At 40.7% G+C, this 19718-nt stretch overlaps 1 protein-coding gene across 1 annotated transcript in view; it reads left to right on the top strand.

Moving 5' to 3' along the window:
- The window catches only part of LOC118022967 (neuronal acetylcholine receptor subunit alpha-7), a 129933-nt gene that overhangs the window by 96055 nt on the left and 14160 nt on the right, over positions 1-19718 (top strand). Inside the window, exon 5 of the mRNA XM_035023960.1 lies at positions 18779-18858. Within this exon, the coding sequence (XP_034879851.1) occupies positions 18779-18858 (80 nt within the window). The remainder of the gene's footprint in view (positions 1-18778; positions 18859-19718) is intronic.

Here is a 19718-nt window from a genome sequence, read left to right as displayed (position 1 = left end):
TTTCAGAGTCCATCGTCTCTCATGGTTCGTCTACCCCTCCGATTTCCCCCACTTCATTCTTCCCCTCCCGCTACCTTCTTCTTCTTTTTTTTTTTTTCTTAACATATATTGCATTATTTGTTTCAGAGGTACAGATCTGAGATTCAAGAGTCTTGCACAATTCACAGCGCTTACCAGAGCACATACCCTCCCCAGTGTCTATCACCCAGTCACCCCATCCCTCCCACCCCACACCCCACTCCAGCAACCCTCAGTTTGTTTCCTACAATTAAGAATTCCTCATATCAGTGAGGTCATATGATACATATCTTTCTCTGTTTGACTTATTTCACTCAACATAATAACCTCCAGTTCCAACCACGTCGTTGCAAATGGCAAGATCTCATTCCTTTTGATGGCTCCATAATATTCCATTGTATACATATACCACATCTTCTTTATCCATTCATCTGTCGATGGACATCTTGGCTCTTTCCACAGTTTGGCTATTTCCACAGTTTGGCTATTGTGGACATTGCTGCTATAAACATCGGGGTGCACGTACCCCTTCGGATCCCTACTTTTGTATCTTTGGGGTAAATAGCCAGTAGTGCAATTGCTGGATCGTATGGTAGCTCTATTTTCAACTTTTTGAGGAACCTCCATACAGTTTTCCAGAGTGGCTGCACCAGCTTGCATTCCCACCAACAGTGTAGGAGGGTTCCCCTTTCTCCGCATCCCCGCCAACATATGTCATTTCCTGACTTGTTAATTTTAGCCATTCTGACTGGTGTGAGGTGGTATCTCATTGAGGTTTTGATTTGGATTTCCCTGATGCCGAGTGATATTGAGCACTTTTTCATGTGTCTGTTGGCCATTTGGATGTCTTCTTTGGAAAAATGTCTGTTCATGTCTTCTGCCCATTTCTTAATTGGATTCTTTGTTCTTTGGCTGTTGAGTTTGATGAGTTCTTCATAGATTTTGGATACCAGCCTTTTATCTGATATGTCATTTGCAAAAATCTTCTCCCATTCTGTCAGTTGTCTTTTGGTTTTATTGACTGTTTCCTTTGCTGTGCAAAAGCTTTTTATCTTGATGAAGTCCCAATAGTTCATTTTTGCCCTTGCTTCCCTTGCCTTTGGCGATGTTTCTAGGAAGAAGTTGCTGCGGCTGAGGTCGAAGAGGTTGCTGCCTGTGTTCTCCTTTAGGATTTTGATGGACTCCTGTCTCACATTGAGGTCTTTCAACCATTTGGAGTCTATTTTTGTGTGTGGTGTAAGGAAATGGTCCAGTTTCATTCTTCTGCATGTGGCTATCCAATTTTCCCAACACCATTTGTTGAAGAGACTGTCTTTGTTCCATTGGACATTCTTTCCTGCTTTGTCGAAGATTGGTTGACCATAGAGTGGAGGGTCCATTTCTGGGCTCTCTATTCTGTTCCATTGATCTATGTGTCTGTTTTTGTGCCAGTACCATGCTGTCTTGATGATGACAGCTTTGTAATAGAGCTGGAAGTCCGGAATTGTGATGCCGCCGGCTTTGCTTTTCTTTTTCAACATTCCTCTGGCTATGCGGGGTCTTTTCTGGTTCCATACAAATTTTAGGATGATTTGTTCCATTTCTTTGAAAAAAGTGGATGGTATTTTAATGGGGATTGCATTGAATGTGTAGATTGCTCTAGGTAGCATTTACATCTTCACAATATTTGTTCTTCCAATCCATGAGCATGGAACGTTTTTGCATTTCTTTGGGTCTTCCTCAATTTCTTTCATGAGTATTTTATAGTTTTCTGAGTACAGATCCTTTGTCTCTTTGGTTAGATTTTTTCCTAGGTATCTTATGGTTTTGGGTGCAATTGTAAATGGGATCGACTCCTTCATTTCTCTTTCTTCTGTCTTGTTGTTGTTGGTATATAGGAATGCCACTGACTTCTGTGCATTGATTTTATATCCTGCCACTTTACTGAATTCCTGTATGAGTTCTAGCAGTTTTGGGGTGGAGTCTTTTGGGTTTTCCACATAAAGTATCATATCATCTGCAAAGAGTGAGAGTTTGACTTCTTCTTTGCCAATTTGGATGCCTTTGATTTCTTTTTGTTGTCTGATTGCTGTGGCTAGGAATCCAATACTATGTTGAATAGCAGTGGTGATAGTGGACATCCCTGCCGCGTTCCTGACCTTAGGGGGAAAGCTCTCAGTTTTTCCCCATTGAGAATGATATTCGCTGTAGGTTTTTCATAGATGGCTTTTATGATATTAAGGTATGTACCCTCGATCCCTATACTCTGAAGAGTATCAAGAAAGGATGCTGTACTTTGTCAAATGCTTTTTCTGCATCTATTGAGAGGATCATATGATTCTTGTTCTTTCTTTTGTTAATGTATTTTATCACATTGATTGATTTGCGGATATTGAACCAACCTTGCAGCCCAGGGATAAATCCCACTTGGTCATGGTGAATAATCCTTTTAATGTACTGTTGGATCCTGTTGGCTAGTATTTTGGTGAGAATTTTTGCATCCATGTTCATCAGGGATATTGGTCTGTAATTCTCCTTTTTGATGGGGTCTTTGTCTGGTTTTGGGATCAAGGTAATGCTGGCCTCATAAAATGAGTTTGGAAGTTTTCCTTCCATTTCTATTTTTTGGAACAGTTTCAGAAGAATAGGTATTAATATCTTGAAATGTTTGGTAGAATTCCGCTGGGAAGCCATCTGGCCCTGGGCTTTTGTTTGTTGGGAGATTTTTGATGACTGCTTCAATTTCCTTAGTGGTTATACGTCTGTTCAGGTTTTCTATTTCATCCTGGTTCAGTTTTGGTAGTTGAAACATCTCTAGGAATGCATCCATTTCTTCCAGGTTATCTAATTTGCTGGCATAGAGTTGCTCATAATATGTTCTTAGAATTGTTTGTATTTCTTTGGTGTTGGTTGTGATCTCTCCTCTTTCATTCATGATTTTGTTGATTTGGGTCATTTCTCTTTTCTTTTTGATAAGTCTGGCCAGGGGTTTATCAATCTTGTTAATTCTTTCAAAGAACCAGCTCCTAGTTTTGTTGATCTGTTCTACTGTTCTTTTATTTTCTATTTCATTGATTTCTGCTCTGATCTTTATGATTTCTCTTCTCCTGCTGGGTTTAGGCTTTATTTGCTGTTCTTTCTCCAGCTCCTTTAGGTGTAGGGTTAGGTTGTGTACTTGAGACCTTTCTTGTTTCTTGAGAAAGGCTTGTGTTGCTATCTACTTTCCTCTTAGGATTGCCTTTGCTGCATCCCAAAGATTTTGAATAGTTGTGTTTTCATTTTCATTGGTTTCCATGTATTTTTTAAATTCTTCTTTAATTTCCTGGTTGACCCATTCATTCTTCAGTAGGATGCTCTTTAGCCTCCATGTATTTGAGTTCTTTCCAAGTTTCCTCTTGTGATTGAGTTCTAGTTTCAAAGCATTGTGGTCTGAAAATAGGCAGGGAATGATCCCAATCTTTTGGTACCGGTTGAGACCTGATTTATGACCTAGGATGTGATCTATTCTGGAGACTGTTCCATGGGCACTAGAGAAGAATGTGTATTCCATTGCTTTGGGGTGGAATGTTCTGAATATGTTTGTGAAGTCCATTTGGTCCAGTGTGTCATTTAAAGTCTTTATTTCCTTGTTGATCTTTTGCTTAGATGATCTGTCCATTTCAGTGAGGGGGGTGTTAAAGTCCCCCACTATTATTGTATTGTTGTCGATGTGTTTCTTTGCTTTTGTTATTACTTGCCTTATATAATTGGCTGCTCCCATGTTAGGGGCATAGATATTTACAATTGTTAGATCTTCTTGTTGGATAGATCCTTTAAGTAGGATATAATGTCCTTCCTCATCTGTTATTACAGTCTTTGCTTTAAAATCTAATTTGTCTGATATAAGGATTGCCACCCCAGCTTTCCTTTGGTGTCCATTAGCATGGTAAATGGTTTTCCACCCCCTCACTTTCAATCTGGGGGTATCTTTGGTTCTAAAATGAGTCTCTTGCAGACAGCATATCAATGGGTCTTGTTTTTTAATCCAGTCTGATAGCCTGTGTCTTTTGATTGGGGCATTTAGCCCATTTACATTCAGGGTAACTATTGAAAGATAGGAATTTAGTGCCATTGTATTGCCTGTAAGGTGACTGTTACTGTATATTGTCTGTGTTCCTTTCTGGTCTATGTTGCTTTTAGGGTCTCTCTTTGCTTAGAGGACCCCTTTCAAGATTTCCTGTAGGGCTGGTTTTGTGTTTGCAAATTCCTTTAGTTTTTGTTTGTCCTGGAAGCTTTTTATCTCTCCTTCAATTTTCAATGACAGCCTAGCTGGATATAGTATTCTTGGCTGCATATTTTTCTCTTTTAGTGCTCTGAATATATCCTGCCAGTCCTTTCTGGCCTGCCAGGTCTCTGTGGATAGGTCTGTTGCCAATGTAATGTTTCTACCCTTGTAGGTTACATCTCTCTTCTCCCGAGCTGCTTTCAGGATTTTCTCTTTGTCTATGAGACTCGTAAGTTTTACTATTAGATGTCGGGGTGTTGACCTATTTTTATTGATTTTGAGAGGGGTTCTCTGTGCTTCCTGGATTTTGATGCCTGTTTCCTTCCCCAAATTAGGGAAGTTCTCTGCTATAATTTGCTCCATTATACCTTCTGCCCCTCTCTCTCTTTCTTCTTCTTCTGGGATCCCAATTATTCTAATGTTGTTTCGTCTTATGGTATCGCTTATCTCTTGAATTCTGCCCACGTGATCCAGTAGTTGTTTATCTCTCTTTTTCTCAGCTTCTTTATTTTCCATCATTTCATCTTCTATATTACTGATTCTCTCTTCTGCCTCATTTATTCTAGCAGTTAGCGCCCCCATTTTTGATTGCACCTCATTAATAGCCTTTTTGATTTCTACTTGGTTGGATTTTAGTTCTTTTACTTCTCCAGAAAGGATTTCTCTAATAACTTCCATATTTTTTCCAAGCCCAGCTAGTATCTTTAAAGTGATGATTCTGAACTCTAGATCTGACATCGTACTAATGTCCGTATTGAGTAGGTCCCTGGCAGTCGGTACTACCTCTTGTTCTTTTTGTTGAGGTGATTTTTTCCGTCTTGTCATTTTGTGCAGAGGAGGATAGATTAATGAGAGAACAAAATGCTAGCAGTGTAACCACGTCCCCTGAAAATATACTCTAAACAAATCAGAAAAGACCTGAAGCAGTGGGAAAAGAAAGGGAAAGAGAGAAAAAAGAAGAAGAAAAAAAAGATAAAGATAAAGATAAAAACAAAAACAAACAAAACAAAATAACAACAACAACAACAAAAAACCAGAATGTGATCAAATATGATTAGGCTGGTATATAGATCAGTGCCACACACTAGATTTGGGTTGTATTTTGGTCTTTTAGAAGAAAGTGCCTCCCAAAATTTTAAAGAAAGAAAAACTTATATATGTACAAAAATAAGGGTTGATATGATGAAGGGATGGAGTATGACTGTAAAGATGGAAATTATTTAAAATTTTATAAAAGGAATTGGTAAGAAGTTGTTTGAAAAAAGAAAGAAGAGGATTTAAAAAAAGAAAAAAGAAAAAAAAAGGGAGAGGATGTGATCAGGCAGGGGAATAGAAAACACCATATACTAGAGATTTAGGGTATATTTTACTCTGTTAGAAGAAACTATCTCAAAATTTTAAAGAGAGAACAACTTATATATATAAGCCAAAAATACGGGTAACTACTATGAAGGGATAGAATATGACTCTAAAAATTAAAAATAAAAATTTTTTTTTTAAAAAGGGATTGATAAGATGTTGGTTGAATAAGGGAAAAAAAAGAATTCAAAAAGAAAAAAAAGAAAAAAGACCGTCAAAAAAAAATTAACTTTGAAAGACTAAGGGCTCATGGTAAAAAAGCCATGAATTCTATGTGCAGTATTCCCCTAGCGCTGGAGTTCTGCTGTTCTCATTGATCGGTAAACTTGGTCTTGGCTGGCTGTTCTCGCTGATCTTCTGGGGAGGGGCCTGTTGCCGTGGTTTCCAAATGTCTTTGCTGGAGGCAGAATTGCCCCGCCCTTGCCTGGTCCGGGCTAAGTAATCTGCTCGGGTTTGCTCTCCGGGGCTTTTGTTCCCTGCGAGCTTTCCGTACAGCTCTGGAGGCGGAGAGTGAAAATGGCGGCCTCCCAATCTCCGCTCCGTAGGAGCCGAGAACTCGGGGCCCCGCTCCTCCGTGAGCCCCCAGAGAAAAGCCGTCAGTCACTCCCGTCTCCCCGGTCTCCGGCCTCACTCCGTGCTCACCCGGCCTGTGACCGTGCGTTTCTATCTCTGGCACCCGACCCCGGGTGGTCTCCAAACCCAGCAGATCCCTGTGGTGCGCTCCCGCTCAGCTCCTCCCGGGGGAGGAAGGTGAGTCTCCCCGGATCTGCCGCTTGTTGGGTCCCTGCTGGAGGAGCAGGGGCCCGACTGTGCCCGGATCCCGGTTTATGGCCACCCCGAGCTGAGAGCCCGCACCTTGGCTCTGTCTCTGCAGCCGGCTTCCCTGCTCCGATACCTGGGAGCTCTGCCACACTCAGGCACCCCTGGTCTTTCTGTGACCCTGCGGATCCTGAGACCACACTGTCCCGGAGGGTTCCACCCCCCGCTTAGCCACCGGAGTGACGTCCCTCGGGGGAGCAGACTTTTAAAAGTTCCGATTTTGTGCTCCGCGGCTCTATCACTTGCCCAAAGCGGCCGACGGAGGCCCCTCCCCCGCCGTCTATCCTCCCGAATATCGCCTCGGGTTCACTTCTCCGCACGTCCTACCTTCCAGAAAGTGGTCGCTTTTCTGTTCAGAGAGTTGTTGCTCTTCTTTTCTTCGATCTCCTGTTGGGTTTGTAGGTGTTCAGAATGGTTTGATCCCTATCCAGCTGAATTCCTGAGAGGAGACGAAATCCAGGTCTCCAACTCCTCTGCCATCTTGCTCCCCCAGCTCCAGAAGTTTTATATATATTAACAGCCTTATGAAGAAGGTGCTATTATTATTCCTATTTTCCAATAGAGAAAAATAGGAATAAATAATCATAATCATAATAAAGTACCATGTGTCTGAGGTCATGCAAAAAACAGATATGGAGGCATGAATCCACCCAAGAGACACCATGTACTTAATCCTGCAAAATCTGGAGTATGGGTTCCTCTCTTTTGTAGGATTAGTGTTCCCACACATGTTTGCTAGTACAATAGAAGGAAATAATAGAAAGAATGTGGGAGAAGTGTTAAAAGATTATTTTCAGAAAAAAGATAAAATTGTGACTTGTATACCGATATAAAAAGTGAACAGATTAAAGAATTTATTTTACTCATAATACACAAGGGAACCAGGCAGGTATTAGAACCAGTTCAAAGGAGAAATCAAATCAGGACAAATTTATATGGACTGGGAATGTTGAGATAAATTATAGGTGGACACAAAACTTGTTTATCTACAGGGCACAGAAAGTCAAATCATCACCAGTTAAATCACTACCAGACAACATATAATTTATACATCCATCAGTTGCTTACGGCTCACAAAGAACCGCTAAATCGCTCAAACACAATGACCGGCTAACTCAGAATTGTGTGTTAGAGAGGATGCAGTTTTCCACTGAAACACATCTTTTTTTTTTTTTTTTTTCCCAACAGAAGCCGTGTTCCAAATGAATGGCTGAAAATTTAATAATATTGATGAAAAACATAAATCCTCAGATTCAGGACATACAACAAGCCTGAGGAAAGGTAGATAGGAAGAAACAAGCCCCTAGACATACTGTGCTAAAAACTACAGAACACCCAAAGCTAAGGAGATCCTGGGAACAAGGGAAGACAAAAAGGGCAGCTTCTTAACAAAGAGATGACAATTAGACTGACTGCAGACCATTTAAAGGCCACAGTTGAAGTTAGGGGGAAAAAAAAAGAGAGAGAAAGTATCTACTAAGTACTGAAAGAAAATAATTATCAACTTAGAATTCTTTCCCCAGCCAAACCATTTTTTATGTGAGGGGCAAAATCAGACATTTTCAGAAAAACAGACTAAAAGAGTTTCCCATGAAGTGGGAAATGACCAGAAATACTACTATTAAAGAAACTACCAGAATGAACATTTAGGAACAAAGTTTGAGAAGGAATGGTAAGCAAAGCAGTTGGTTAAAAATTCAGGTAAATATAAGGGCACCTGGGTGACTCAGTTGATTAAGGGTCTGACTTCGGTTAAGGTCATGATCTCAGGGTTGTGGGATGGAGCACCTGTGATGGGCTCCCTGCTCAGTGGGGAACCTGCTTGTCCCTCTGCCCCTCCCCCTTCTCGTACACGCTCTCTGTTTCTGTTTCTCTCAAATAAAGTCTTAAGGTCAGGTAAATATAAACAAGATGGAATACATAAAATAATAATAATGAACTTGGGGTATTAAAAACAAAGAGGTTAAGATGCTGGAAAATAATAACATGGAAGGTGGTACTTGGATAGCAGGTGGAGGTAAAACCCTCCATTGTTGCTCTGGCAGGCCACAGAGTGGTCAGTTTTGAGTAAGAGACACATGTTAAAAATGTAAGAAGAACCATTAGAAATGTAAGAATAATATAGTGAACTTTCAAACAGGTGGAGAGAGAGTGGGGGAAAAATAAGGAAAACATAAAAAACCCAGAGAAAGGAGGAAAAAATGCAGTCAAAAGAGAGAAATCAAAAGCACAAAATTAAGTAGTAGAGATAAAACCAAGCATAGCAACAGAGAAGATAAAAGTAAATGGATTAGGCAGCTGGTTAAAAGTACTGAGATTTCCCAACTATATTATATATACTTTTAAAAATATAGCTAATGGAACTAAAGCATTTAAGTACACAAAAAGCAAAATAATAAAAAGTAAAAAATGAGAAGATATACCTGACAAAGAGGAACCAGGAATGAGAATGGCTGTGTTTACAACAGAAAAACAATAACAAAAAGCAAAACAAACCCAATAAACAGAAAACCAAAAACCACAACACACACTGTAAGAAAGAAAAAAAAAGATACAATTAAAATTAAAGGCCAAGTCAATGACAAAAAAGAAACAATTTCTAAGAATACATAACAAATCTCACATGTATGCACTAAACACAAAATATCTTTGAAACAAATGAAGAAAATTGGCAGACAAATTCGTAATTATGGTAGAAGATTTTGATGTACTTTTTTCAGTAATTGATAGTTGAAGAAAAGTAAAAAGCATAAGGATATCTAAGTTTTGAACTACACAGTTAACAAGACTTACCCAATATATAAATATAGATACAGTTATAGAGATACACACAGACACAGATATAGGAATAAATTTATCCTTGTTATACTAAAAGTAAATATCTGGAGAACTAAATATCATATATGAATTAAAAAAAACCTTTAGTGTGTGTATGTCTCTGTCTCTGTGTGTGCCTGTGTGTGGGTGTGCAGGAGGAATACATAGCCTTAAATGCTTACATTAGAAAAGGTTTAAAAAGAAAAATGTGTGATATATTTTTTTATTTTTTATTTTTTTACAAGAAAATTTTTTTTTTTTTAAAGATTTTATTTATTTATTTGACAGACAAGCGCGAGAGAGAACACAAGCAGGGGCAGAGGGAGAGGGAGAAGCAGGCTTCCCGCTGAGCAGGGAGCCCGATACGGGGCTCAATCCCAGGACCCCGGGATCATGACCTGAGCCGAAGGCAGACGCTTAACGACTGAGCCACCCAGGTGCCCCGAAAATGTGTGATTTAATCACCAATCTCAAGAAGTGAGAATAAATACTAAGTAGAAGGAAGGAAGAACAAAGTAGAAATTCATTAAATAAGAAAAATAGAAATCGAGAAGGAATAAGCTGGTTTTATTTATTTTTTTAAGATTTTATTTATTTGATAGAGAGCACACAAGCAGGGGGAGTGGCAGAGGGAGAGGGAGAAGCAGGCTCCCAGCCGAGCAGGGAGCCTAACGGGGGACTCCATCCTAGGACGCTGGGATCATGACCTGAGCTGAAGGCAGACACTTAACTGGCTGAACCACCTAGGTGCTCCAATAAGCTGGTTTTAAAAAGAACTAATAAAATGAACACACCTCAGAATAATTATCAAGAAAATAAAGAAGAGGGCGCCTGGGTGGCTCAGTTGGTTAAGTGACTGCCTTCGGCTCAGGTCATGATCCTGGAGTCCCGGGATCGAGTCCCGCATCGGGCTCCCTGCTCGGCAGGGAGTCTGCTTCTCCCTCTGACCCTCCTCCCTCTCATGCTCTCTGTCTCTCATTCTCTCTCTCGCAAATAAATAAATAAAATCTTTAAAAAAAAAAAAAAAAGAAAAGAAAGAAGATACAAACAAATGATTATGAACAATAAAAAGGGTTTATAACTGCGGACAGGTATTTTAAAACAAGTGAGACTATTATGGATAACTTTATGTCAATAAATTTGGGAATTTAGCCAGAATTAATTTTTTCTGGAAAAACAGAAGCTGATTCTAGATAAAAATAGAAAAAAATAGATAAGATTGAATCAATATATATTTCTTAAAAATAGACTTTATTTTTTGGAGCAGGTTTATGTTCACAGCATAATTGAGTGGAAGAGACAGACATTTTTCCCTATATCCCCTGCCCCTACACATGCACAGCCTCCCCACATCAGAGTGGGACATTTGATATAATCAATGGACCTACATTGACACATCATTATCACCTAAGTCCATAGTTTACATTAGGGTTCACTTTTGATGTACACTCTCTGGGTTTGGACAAATGTATAATACCATATACCCACCATTGTTATATCATACAGAGTAGTTTTACTGCTCTAAAAATGTTCTGCTCCATCTATTTATCCCTCCCTCACCACAACCCCTGGTAAACACTGACCTTTTTACTGTCTCCGTAGTTTTGCCTTTTCTGGAATATCATATAGTTGGAATCATACATATCCAGCCTTTTTATATTGGCCTCTTTCACCTAGTAATAAACATTTAAAGTTCCTCCATGTCTTTTTATGGCTTGTTAGTTCATTTCTTTTTATTACTGAATAATTTTCCATCGTCTGGATGTATCATAGTTGATTTATCCAGTCACCTACTGAAGGACAACTTGTTGCTTCCAAGTTTTAGGAATTATGGATAAAGCTGCTATAAATATCCATGTGCAGATTTTTGTGTACCTAAGTTTTTAGCTCCTTTGGGTAAATACCAAGGAGTGTGATTGTTGGGTTGTTGGATTGTACGGTAAGAGTATGTTTAGTTTTGTAAAAAATTGACCAACTGTCTTCCAGTGGCTGTATGTACCATTTTGTATTCCCACCAGTAATGAATCAGAGTTGTTCTATATCTTTATCAGCATTTGGTGTTGTCAATGTTCTGGATTTTGGCCAATCTAAGAAGTTGGCCAAAATCCATTTGCACTTCTCTAATGACACATGATCTGGATAATCTTTTCTTATGCTTATTTGACATCTGTATATCTTTGCTGAAGTGTTTGTTCAGGTTTTTGGCTCATTTTTTTTTTTAAAGATTTTATTTATTTCTTTGTCAGAGAGAGAGAGAGTACAAGCAGGGGAAGTGGTAGGGAGAGGGCAAACAAGCTCCCGCCGAGCAGAGAGCCCAACTTGGGGCTTGATCCCAGGACCCTGCAATCATGACCTGAGCCGAAGGCAGACATTTAACCAGCTGAGCCACCCAGGTGCCCCTGTGCTCATTTTAAAATCAGGTTATTTTTATCCTTATTGTTAAATTTCAAGAGTTGTTTGTATATTTTGGGTAATAATCTTTATCAGGTATGTCTTTTTCAAATACTTTCTCCCTGTCTGAAGCTTGCCTTTTCATTCTCTTGATTGACATGTTTTGAAAAAGAAATCGGAAAAGGTGGGTTTTATAGTCAAGTTCCACCTAATGTACAATGTCACTTATGAACATACAGGTATAAATCTTTAAAATATTAGCTCACTAAATCTAGCAATAATTAAAAACAAATCCAATCAAATTTAGTTTCCTATTAGAAATACAAGTTTTGTTTAACTTTAGAAAAATCCATTTGTATAATTCATCCTCATGTGATCATCTTGGTAAGTGGAGAAAAATCAACTGACTGTATTTGATACCCATTTGTGAAATAGAATAAAACTTGATTTCAGCTGATGTAAGGTCTTTACCAAAAGCCCATTTAATGCTGAAACATTAGAAGTTTCTGTATGTGCAAAAAAATAAGGATATCCATTGTCATCACATATCTTAATAATAGTATGAATCTAAGTAGTAATAAAAGCAAAGTGATAAAATATCAAGGATTAGAAAGGAATAAACTAAATTACCATCATTCATAGACTGTGATTTTTTTACATTAAAAAGAACTCTTTAGAGACTATCTAGACAAAATATGTTGGATACAGAACAAGTGTAAAAATATTGAATGTATTTCTTTACCCTTGTGACAATTAGAAAATGTAATTTAACAAATTTTATTTCCAATATCTGAAAGTGGTAAAAATTACTAATAAATAAACATAAGAAAGACCAAAACAAAGGATGGATTATATCATATTTAATTCTGGGAAAACTCAGTATCACAAAGATGTCCTATTTTCCCAAACTGTTCTGTAAATTTAATCTGATTCCAACTGAAGCCTCAACAAGGTCTTTGTGGGACTGGAGAAGTGGATCCTAAAATTTACAGTGATGAGTGAAGGGTCAAGGATAGGTAATACAACGTTTAAACAAAAGAACAAAGTTGGGGCCTCACTCTGCTAAATACCAACATTTTCATTATGTTATAGTGATTAAGATGATATTACTAGGGGTTCAGGGTGGCTCAGTCAGTTGGGCATCTGGTCCTTAATTCTGGTTCAGGTCATGATCTCATGGTCTTGAGATCAAGCCCTGCATCAGGCTCTGTGCTGAGCACGGAGCCTGCTTGGGATTCTTTTTCCCACTCCCTCTGCCCTTCCTGCCACCCTCTCTCTTTCTCTCTCTCTCTCTAAAAAAAAAAAAAAAAAAAGATATTATACTAGGTCAGGGATAGTCATACAGTTCAAGGAACAAAATAGGGAGCTCAGAAACTTGATACATACTGTGATAACATTATCCTATTTATAACATTATAATCCATCCAATGTTACATTCAATTGTTATAATAACATCCATGTAGGGGCGCCTGGGTGGCTCAGTTGTTGGGCGTCTGCCTTCGGCTCAGGTCATGATCCCAGGGTCCTGGGATCAAACCCCGCATCGGGCTCCCTGCTCAGCAGGAAGCCTGCTTCTCCCTCTCCCCCTCCCCCTGCTTGTGTTCACTCTCTGGTTATGTCTCTCTCTGCCAAATAAATAAATAAAATCTTAAAAAATAATAATAACATCCATTTTATATGCCACCTAACATGTAAATTGGTGGATAAAGAAAGGATCTTGCATACATTCCTCTGGAAGCCTCCTGCTGATGCCCAGATATCTGCCTCCTGGGATCTCTGACAGATAGAAATGACCATAAAATTTCAGTTCTGCTCAAGACTTTTTGTTCATGGACTATGACTGGACACAATGCTAGTTGTAGACACTTAACATCTTAGATTAAAATACAGAACTAAATCAAAGTATCCAGAAAGAGGACTCATTACTTTCTTTTGAAACAAAAATCATCTATTTTATTTTATTATTTTATTTTATTATGTTAATCACCATACATTACATCATTAGTTTTTGATGTAGTGTTCCATGATTCATTGTTTGAGTATAACACCCAGTGCTCCATTCAGTATGTGCCCTCTTTAATACCCATCACCAGGCTAACCCATCCCCCCAACCTCCTTCCCTCTAGAACCCTCGGTTTGTTTCTCAGAATCCATAGTCTCTCATGGTTCGTCTCCCCCTCCGATTTCCCCCCTTCATTTTTCCCTTCCTACTGTCTTCTTCTTTTTTTTTTTTTAACATATAATGTATTATTTGTTTCAGAGGTACGTCTGTGATTCAGCAGTCTTAACACGATTCACAGTGCTCACCATAGCACATACCCTCGCCAATGTCTATCACCCACCCACCCCATGCCTCTATTTTAAACAGACTGTTTTCCCTCTGACATCTAGGCATACCTTACACCAGAGATGTCTTAGCATGTAACTGACAGCTTTTTTTTAAGAGATTTAATATAAATGATACCTTAAATCCACTGTCTTTTGAGATGATTGGCTCTCTCTGTCTTCCTCCTTTACTTTTTTTTTCCCTTCCAACATTTTTATTTTATTGTTTTGTATTGAGATATAATTGACATATAACCTAATGTAAGTATACTGTGTGCAGCATGTTGATTTGATACGTGTGTATATTGCAATATGATTACCACTGTAGCATTAGCTAACACCTCTATCACATCACATAATCATTATTTCATTTTGTGGTGAGAACAGTTGAGATCATTTTTCTTCTCTTCTGCTTTTCTGTTTCCTTTCAAAGACTATGTGAGCTCAGCGGGGACAGGATGGGCTGCATACGAGTCCTTATTCATTAGAGTCCTCATGAGCCCATACACCCAGTGCCCTCTTTGATACAGCAGGGTGACCCTGGGTTTTTTTTTTTTCCCTAATCCTTCAGCATTACCTATATACAGAGTTTTAGTTTAGTGAGCATGTGTCCTGTTGGGAGTTGGTCTTTCTGGGCTTCCTTGATGGCTGGCCACCCTGTTCTTCTCTCTCAGGGCACTGACAGCTGGACTCAGGGCCAGATGATGCTGTGAGTGGCGTGGTCACTTTCTTTTCCCTGGCTTAGGGCTGAGCTGCTCCAGGCTCGGCAGTGGGGGTCAGTGCTACAGGGCAAGCTAAGCAGGAAGCTGCACTGAGCTAGGTTCAGAGGCTCTGCTTCCAGAGTCAGGAGCTGGGGTGGAACCAAGCAGGGCATGAGCTCCAGGGGGATGGAGAACAGGAAGAAATCTAATCCCAGACCCCAGGTTCACTTCTGCGTGCCTGTGCCTTCACTGACTTCTGAAAGCACAGCTTGCAGTTAATCCATAAACATTGAACCCTGGATCCTGCAGCCATGGCCACCCATGGTTTTCTCTCAAGCCATGATGCTGGCCTTCCTGCTAAGGCAAGTGCTAAACTAAGGTGTTGGGGCGACACCTCACTCCCAGGCAAACCATACCTTCATGAAGCTTCTCTCTGTCTAGTTTACCTCCAGGCATGTGATTGGACCATGCATTCTGCTGGGGATGCACCAACCTTCCTTTCTACCTGCTGGAATTATGCCCATCTTTAGAGCCTGTCCAGTTGCCCTTTCTTCCTGACCATTCCACGAAGGATATTAGGATCTGCACCCTGAATAATTGGGCTAAATATCCCTCCTCTCCATGGTTACTTTTCAGTGACAAGGCCCCATTGCCCTTTGTTGCCCAGTCAGTGGTGGGGGTGCCCCCAGAGTTCTCCCCACACCAATTGTCTGTCCTTTGCTGGCTGGACAAGGACCCAGGCGGCTGGAGAGAGGAGCTGTTGAACAAAATGAAGCAGCCACATGCCTGAGTCGTCAAGAAGGGTCTTAAGTACATAAACAGTATATATATTCAAACTGTTTAATACAGAAAGTTTCACATGCTCACCAGAACAGAAGGAGAAGTGAACCGAGTCCTGTGGATGCACCCCAGTTCCCAGGGTTATCAGTGTGTGCCAACTGCAAGATTGTATTATCACACGGCCTCGTGCTCGCCATCCCCTGGCTCCCGTGTACATCACTGCACGTGCATCTAGTGCTGGGCCCCGAGACAAGCAGCTAATACTGTTACCTCCCGTGTCATGGCTAGTTTGGGGCCACTCAGGTTTCACAGAGCTGTGTTCAGCCTCAGTTTTTGGCAATAGAGCCCTCCTCCAAACAAACCTCATCTCCAGCTCTAATGGCCAAAACAGATAAGTGGTATTAGCATACAATTATTACAGCAGTCTACTTTTATATCATTGATGTATAAAATAGCAGAGAACTCTAAGTCTGCCAAAACGAATATTAAGATTTGCATGTTGATAATGATAACAGTGTTACAGTTCTGTTTATCTCAATATTCTGTTTTGGTTGAACTGTATTTAGAAATCAGTGAGTCGCACAGGTAAACTGTTGCTAATGGAAACCGATTTTTATCTTGTTTTTACTCATTTGTCTTGTGATCTCAAGAGTCTCTTCAATTAAATTGATCCAAATGTGTGGAGGAAGAACTGGGAGGAATTCTTTTTTTTTTTTTTTTTCCTTCCAGAATTAAGTCACTGATCTAACAGATGCTCACAGTCTTTGTTATAAATATAAAAATCAGACAAGAAGAAACCCAAGCTTAAAATAAGCAAAACCATGCATCCTGTGTCATGTGTCACAAGACAGTTTCAGTTGTTGCAGTGGTGAGATCGGGTGCTGTGAGGTGGGGTCCGGGTTCTACGCTGGAATTGTAGGCTCAGATGTGGATTTTTAAAAAGAGCAGTGCAAAACTGAAACCTTACTGGGCGACTCATTTACAAGAGGTTCAAAGATATGCACAGGCATGGCAAGAGAAGTTTTAGCCTAACTTTCAGCCAAAAAAGGAGTTAAATGGGCCACATGTAGTAATCCATCGGTTGTCTGGTCTGAAGAGAGAATTTTCCAAAAGTCATTTGAATGTGTTTGGACTTTTATTCGCCTTTTAGACTACAAGGAAGAGAGAGTATCAGAATCCACAGGTGCAGAAACCCCAGAGCATACCCAGAGAAGCTCAGGGTTCCAGAGAACCTGGTTTGAAAATCGTGGTTTGCTCTAGAGCGATTTTGTGCAGGTCCACATGTTCAGCTGTTTTGTGCTCCGTCACTGTTTATCATGTGATTCATGGAGAAAGTTGGGTACAGACCACAATCAAGCAGAGAATATTTGCATCTTGACCCTGTCTCCTCCTCTTTCTCCCTGTGTGTGCTTGCAAGTAAGGAGGTAGGAGTGTCCTTCATCTCAAAGGATTATCCTTTCCTGGTAGCTTAGTCTCTCTCCCCTCCTTCTTCCTCTGCACTTCATCACATTTTTGTTTCATAGTCATACCCTGGCTTTTTTGTATAGGTTTTTTTTCCCCCGAAGTTTCTAGTTGATATTTTTCTTTCTTATTACAGTGATTTTTAAAAATGTGTCCTTGATAGAATGCATGGTGTTTTCCAGCTTATTTCTCTTCTCTCTTGCTCTGAATCTACTTCACTCTCCTCAGAGACTCCTCATCTCTTGCTGTAATTTGGGAACATCCCCCACCCCCGCCTTTTCTAGGCCCACTGCACAGCTCATCATAGAAATACATTTTCTTGATACCCAGGTTTAGTCCAAAAGTTTTATTTCTTCTTTTTTCAGTATTTACCCTCATTTTCCTAGAGCTCATCCTCAAATCCATGACCGAGAAAATATACATGGGACACCAGCCCTTTGAGCCCCTAAATCTGTGAAAGTGCCTTACTTTGCCTTCATGCTTGACTAGTTTCTTTCAGCTCTAGCATGTCTCTCTGTGATTTCTTGGGTAATTATCTCCCGCCCTTTTGTCTCTTCAGCATCTGTCCAGTGAGTTCCTCTGGTCTTGTACTCTGGGGGCTTTCCTCATCTCTGTCCTACATTTCATCTCTGTAATTCTTCTCAGCCCCAAACCTCCCACCCATTTATAAAAATTTATTTCATAAATCATATTTTAACTTTCATATTGCTCTTTGTTTTACTAGATGCAATATCCTCTTGAATTTCTGTGAGGATATTACTTTTTTAAGGAGCAATTTTTTAGTCCTTTGGTTGACAGCGTCTTCTTGGATGGGAAAGAGCCTTTGTTGTTGTTTCCGTGGATTAGAACTGGCGAGGCAGGGTGAGCAGGGTTAGGATTGGTTAGTTTGAAGAATTTCAGTGGACTCTGAGTCATAGGAGCTGTCCCTAGTTGCTTGGTACCTGGCCCTCAGGTTATTAGGACAGAGGGATAGAGGGCTGGAGTGTGAAACCCTGATAAAGGAGGTGGCTGGGGTGTAGGCTCTGGATCAGCGGGTTTGCATTTGAGAGATGCACTGGTGAGCGTGTTGTTTCCTGTCTCTAGGAACTAGCTAACCTGGGAGTGGAGGGGGCACGGTTCTTCCAGGGTCCGCAAAGCATCAGAATACAGAAGATAAAAGACATGGATAATAAGGGCTGTTGGCTTTAATTGTTGTTCTTTTTCCTGTTTTGTGTCTTCCACCCCCTTTGTTCAAGTTGGTAACTCGTGGCTGTGGGAGGTTCTGAACTTGGGCAGGGAGGGGGCTGGGGTGCACCTATCTAAAACCTGTACCTAACTCTGCTCTCTTCACCTGCCCTCCTTCCTGTCATCGCTAATCATGGAGCCCAGGATGCCTCTGGGCTCTGGTGGTGCCCCACAGCCTCCTGTGCTTACAGTTCAGTCACTCAAGATATATTGGTTAAGCACCAACCAAGCATTGGGTGCATTCAGGAAGCTGGAACTGGAGCTTTGGAGATAGTAGGTCAAAATCCCTGATCAGTGGCAGAGTGCTTTACCCACTCTTTATCTCCTACAGATAGAAATGTCTCATCAGCGGATGTCCTATGAAATTGTCTTCAGGTTTAACTTTTGCTAAAAAAACTTTTGTTTTATGGGCATATGAAAATCACAGTGCATATGAAATGGTGGGGGTGGGTGGACATTGGCCACTAGCAACCAGTGCTCTGAGATCTCCCAGGCCAGTTACAAATGGTGTCGGCATGACCCGAGCACAAAGAGTGGCACTTCTCAAAGCTATTCTAGCTGCAGTCAGGACAGACCTAAGGGCCCCGGGAGATTGACCGCCTGGCAGTGCTGACTCGTGAAATCCTTCTCATGTTTCTAGTGCTGATGAGCGCTTCGATGCCACATTCCACACCAACGTGTTAGTTAACTCTTCTGGGCATTGCCAGTACCTGCCTCCAGGTAAGACCCACTTCTTTGTCCTATAGTTAGACAATTTAAGTGAGTTCAGAGTGCCAGACCGATGGTGCTCGCACATGTGTGGGGCATCCTTTGCCTCATTCATACCCAACTCCTGCTGCTTTCTTCCCCTCTGTGCTTGCAAATATTTCCTGAACATGACAATGCCATCTTCCTCTTTTTTGTCTTGGGGTCATGGCTCATGTGTCATATGTCCTTATTGGGTGCCAAGTGTTCTTTAAAGTTAATCCACAGCTAAAGCAAGTCTCCCTCCTCAGGTCACTTCCAGTTCTCCTTACAGCCTGCAAGGCAAACCCCCAGGCTCTCCCTCCTCCATGTCAGCCGGCCACTTCCTCTCCTGCCAGACTGCGTGTCTTGGCAGGGGCTGCTCTCCAGGTGCTGGGGGCGAGATGGTGGACTTGCTGGCTTCTTGAGGATGTGCATGAAGGAGCACTTGCATGTTAAATATAAGAGCAAGTGGTTTCAGAGTGGGGCTCAGTAGTGCCTTATTCCTGACTGAGCTTCTCTCCTTTGCAACCAGCTGATGGTTAACTGCTTCCTGGGATTGATTTTTTTTTTCCCACCAGCCCCTCATTTCTCTCAATTCATTGGGCCCTGGGCTGCTCACTGAATAATACAGAGCATAGGGAACCTGCGTTTTAATGCTTTGAGGCAGATATTAACAGAGTTTTAAAAATCTTTAGGTTGATTTTTTTTACATGTTCTTTTCCAAGATTTTCTCCCCCACTGCAACTGTTTAACTTCCTGGTCCCAGGCAATCTGCAGCCAACTCCAACATCAACACCAACATAAACACACACACACCGCACGCCACATCCACACACCTACCACTTGCCCCCCCC

The sequence above is a fragment of the Mirounga leonina genome, unplaced genomic scaffold, assembly GCF_011800145.1.
Source record: "Mirounga leonina isolate KUSES-001 unplaced genomic scaffold, KU_Mleo_1.0 Mir_178, whole genome shotgun sequence".
Classification (NCBI taxonomy): Eukaryota; Metazoa; Chordata; class Mammalia; order Carnivora; family Phocidae; genus Mirounga; species Mirounga leonina.
Note: the sequence above shows the minus strand (reverse complement) of the source record. Positions and strands in the feature narration are given on the sequence as shown.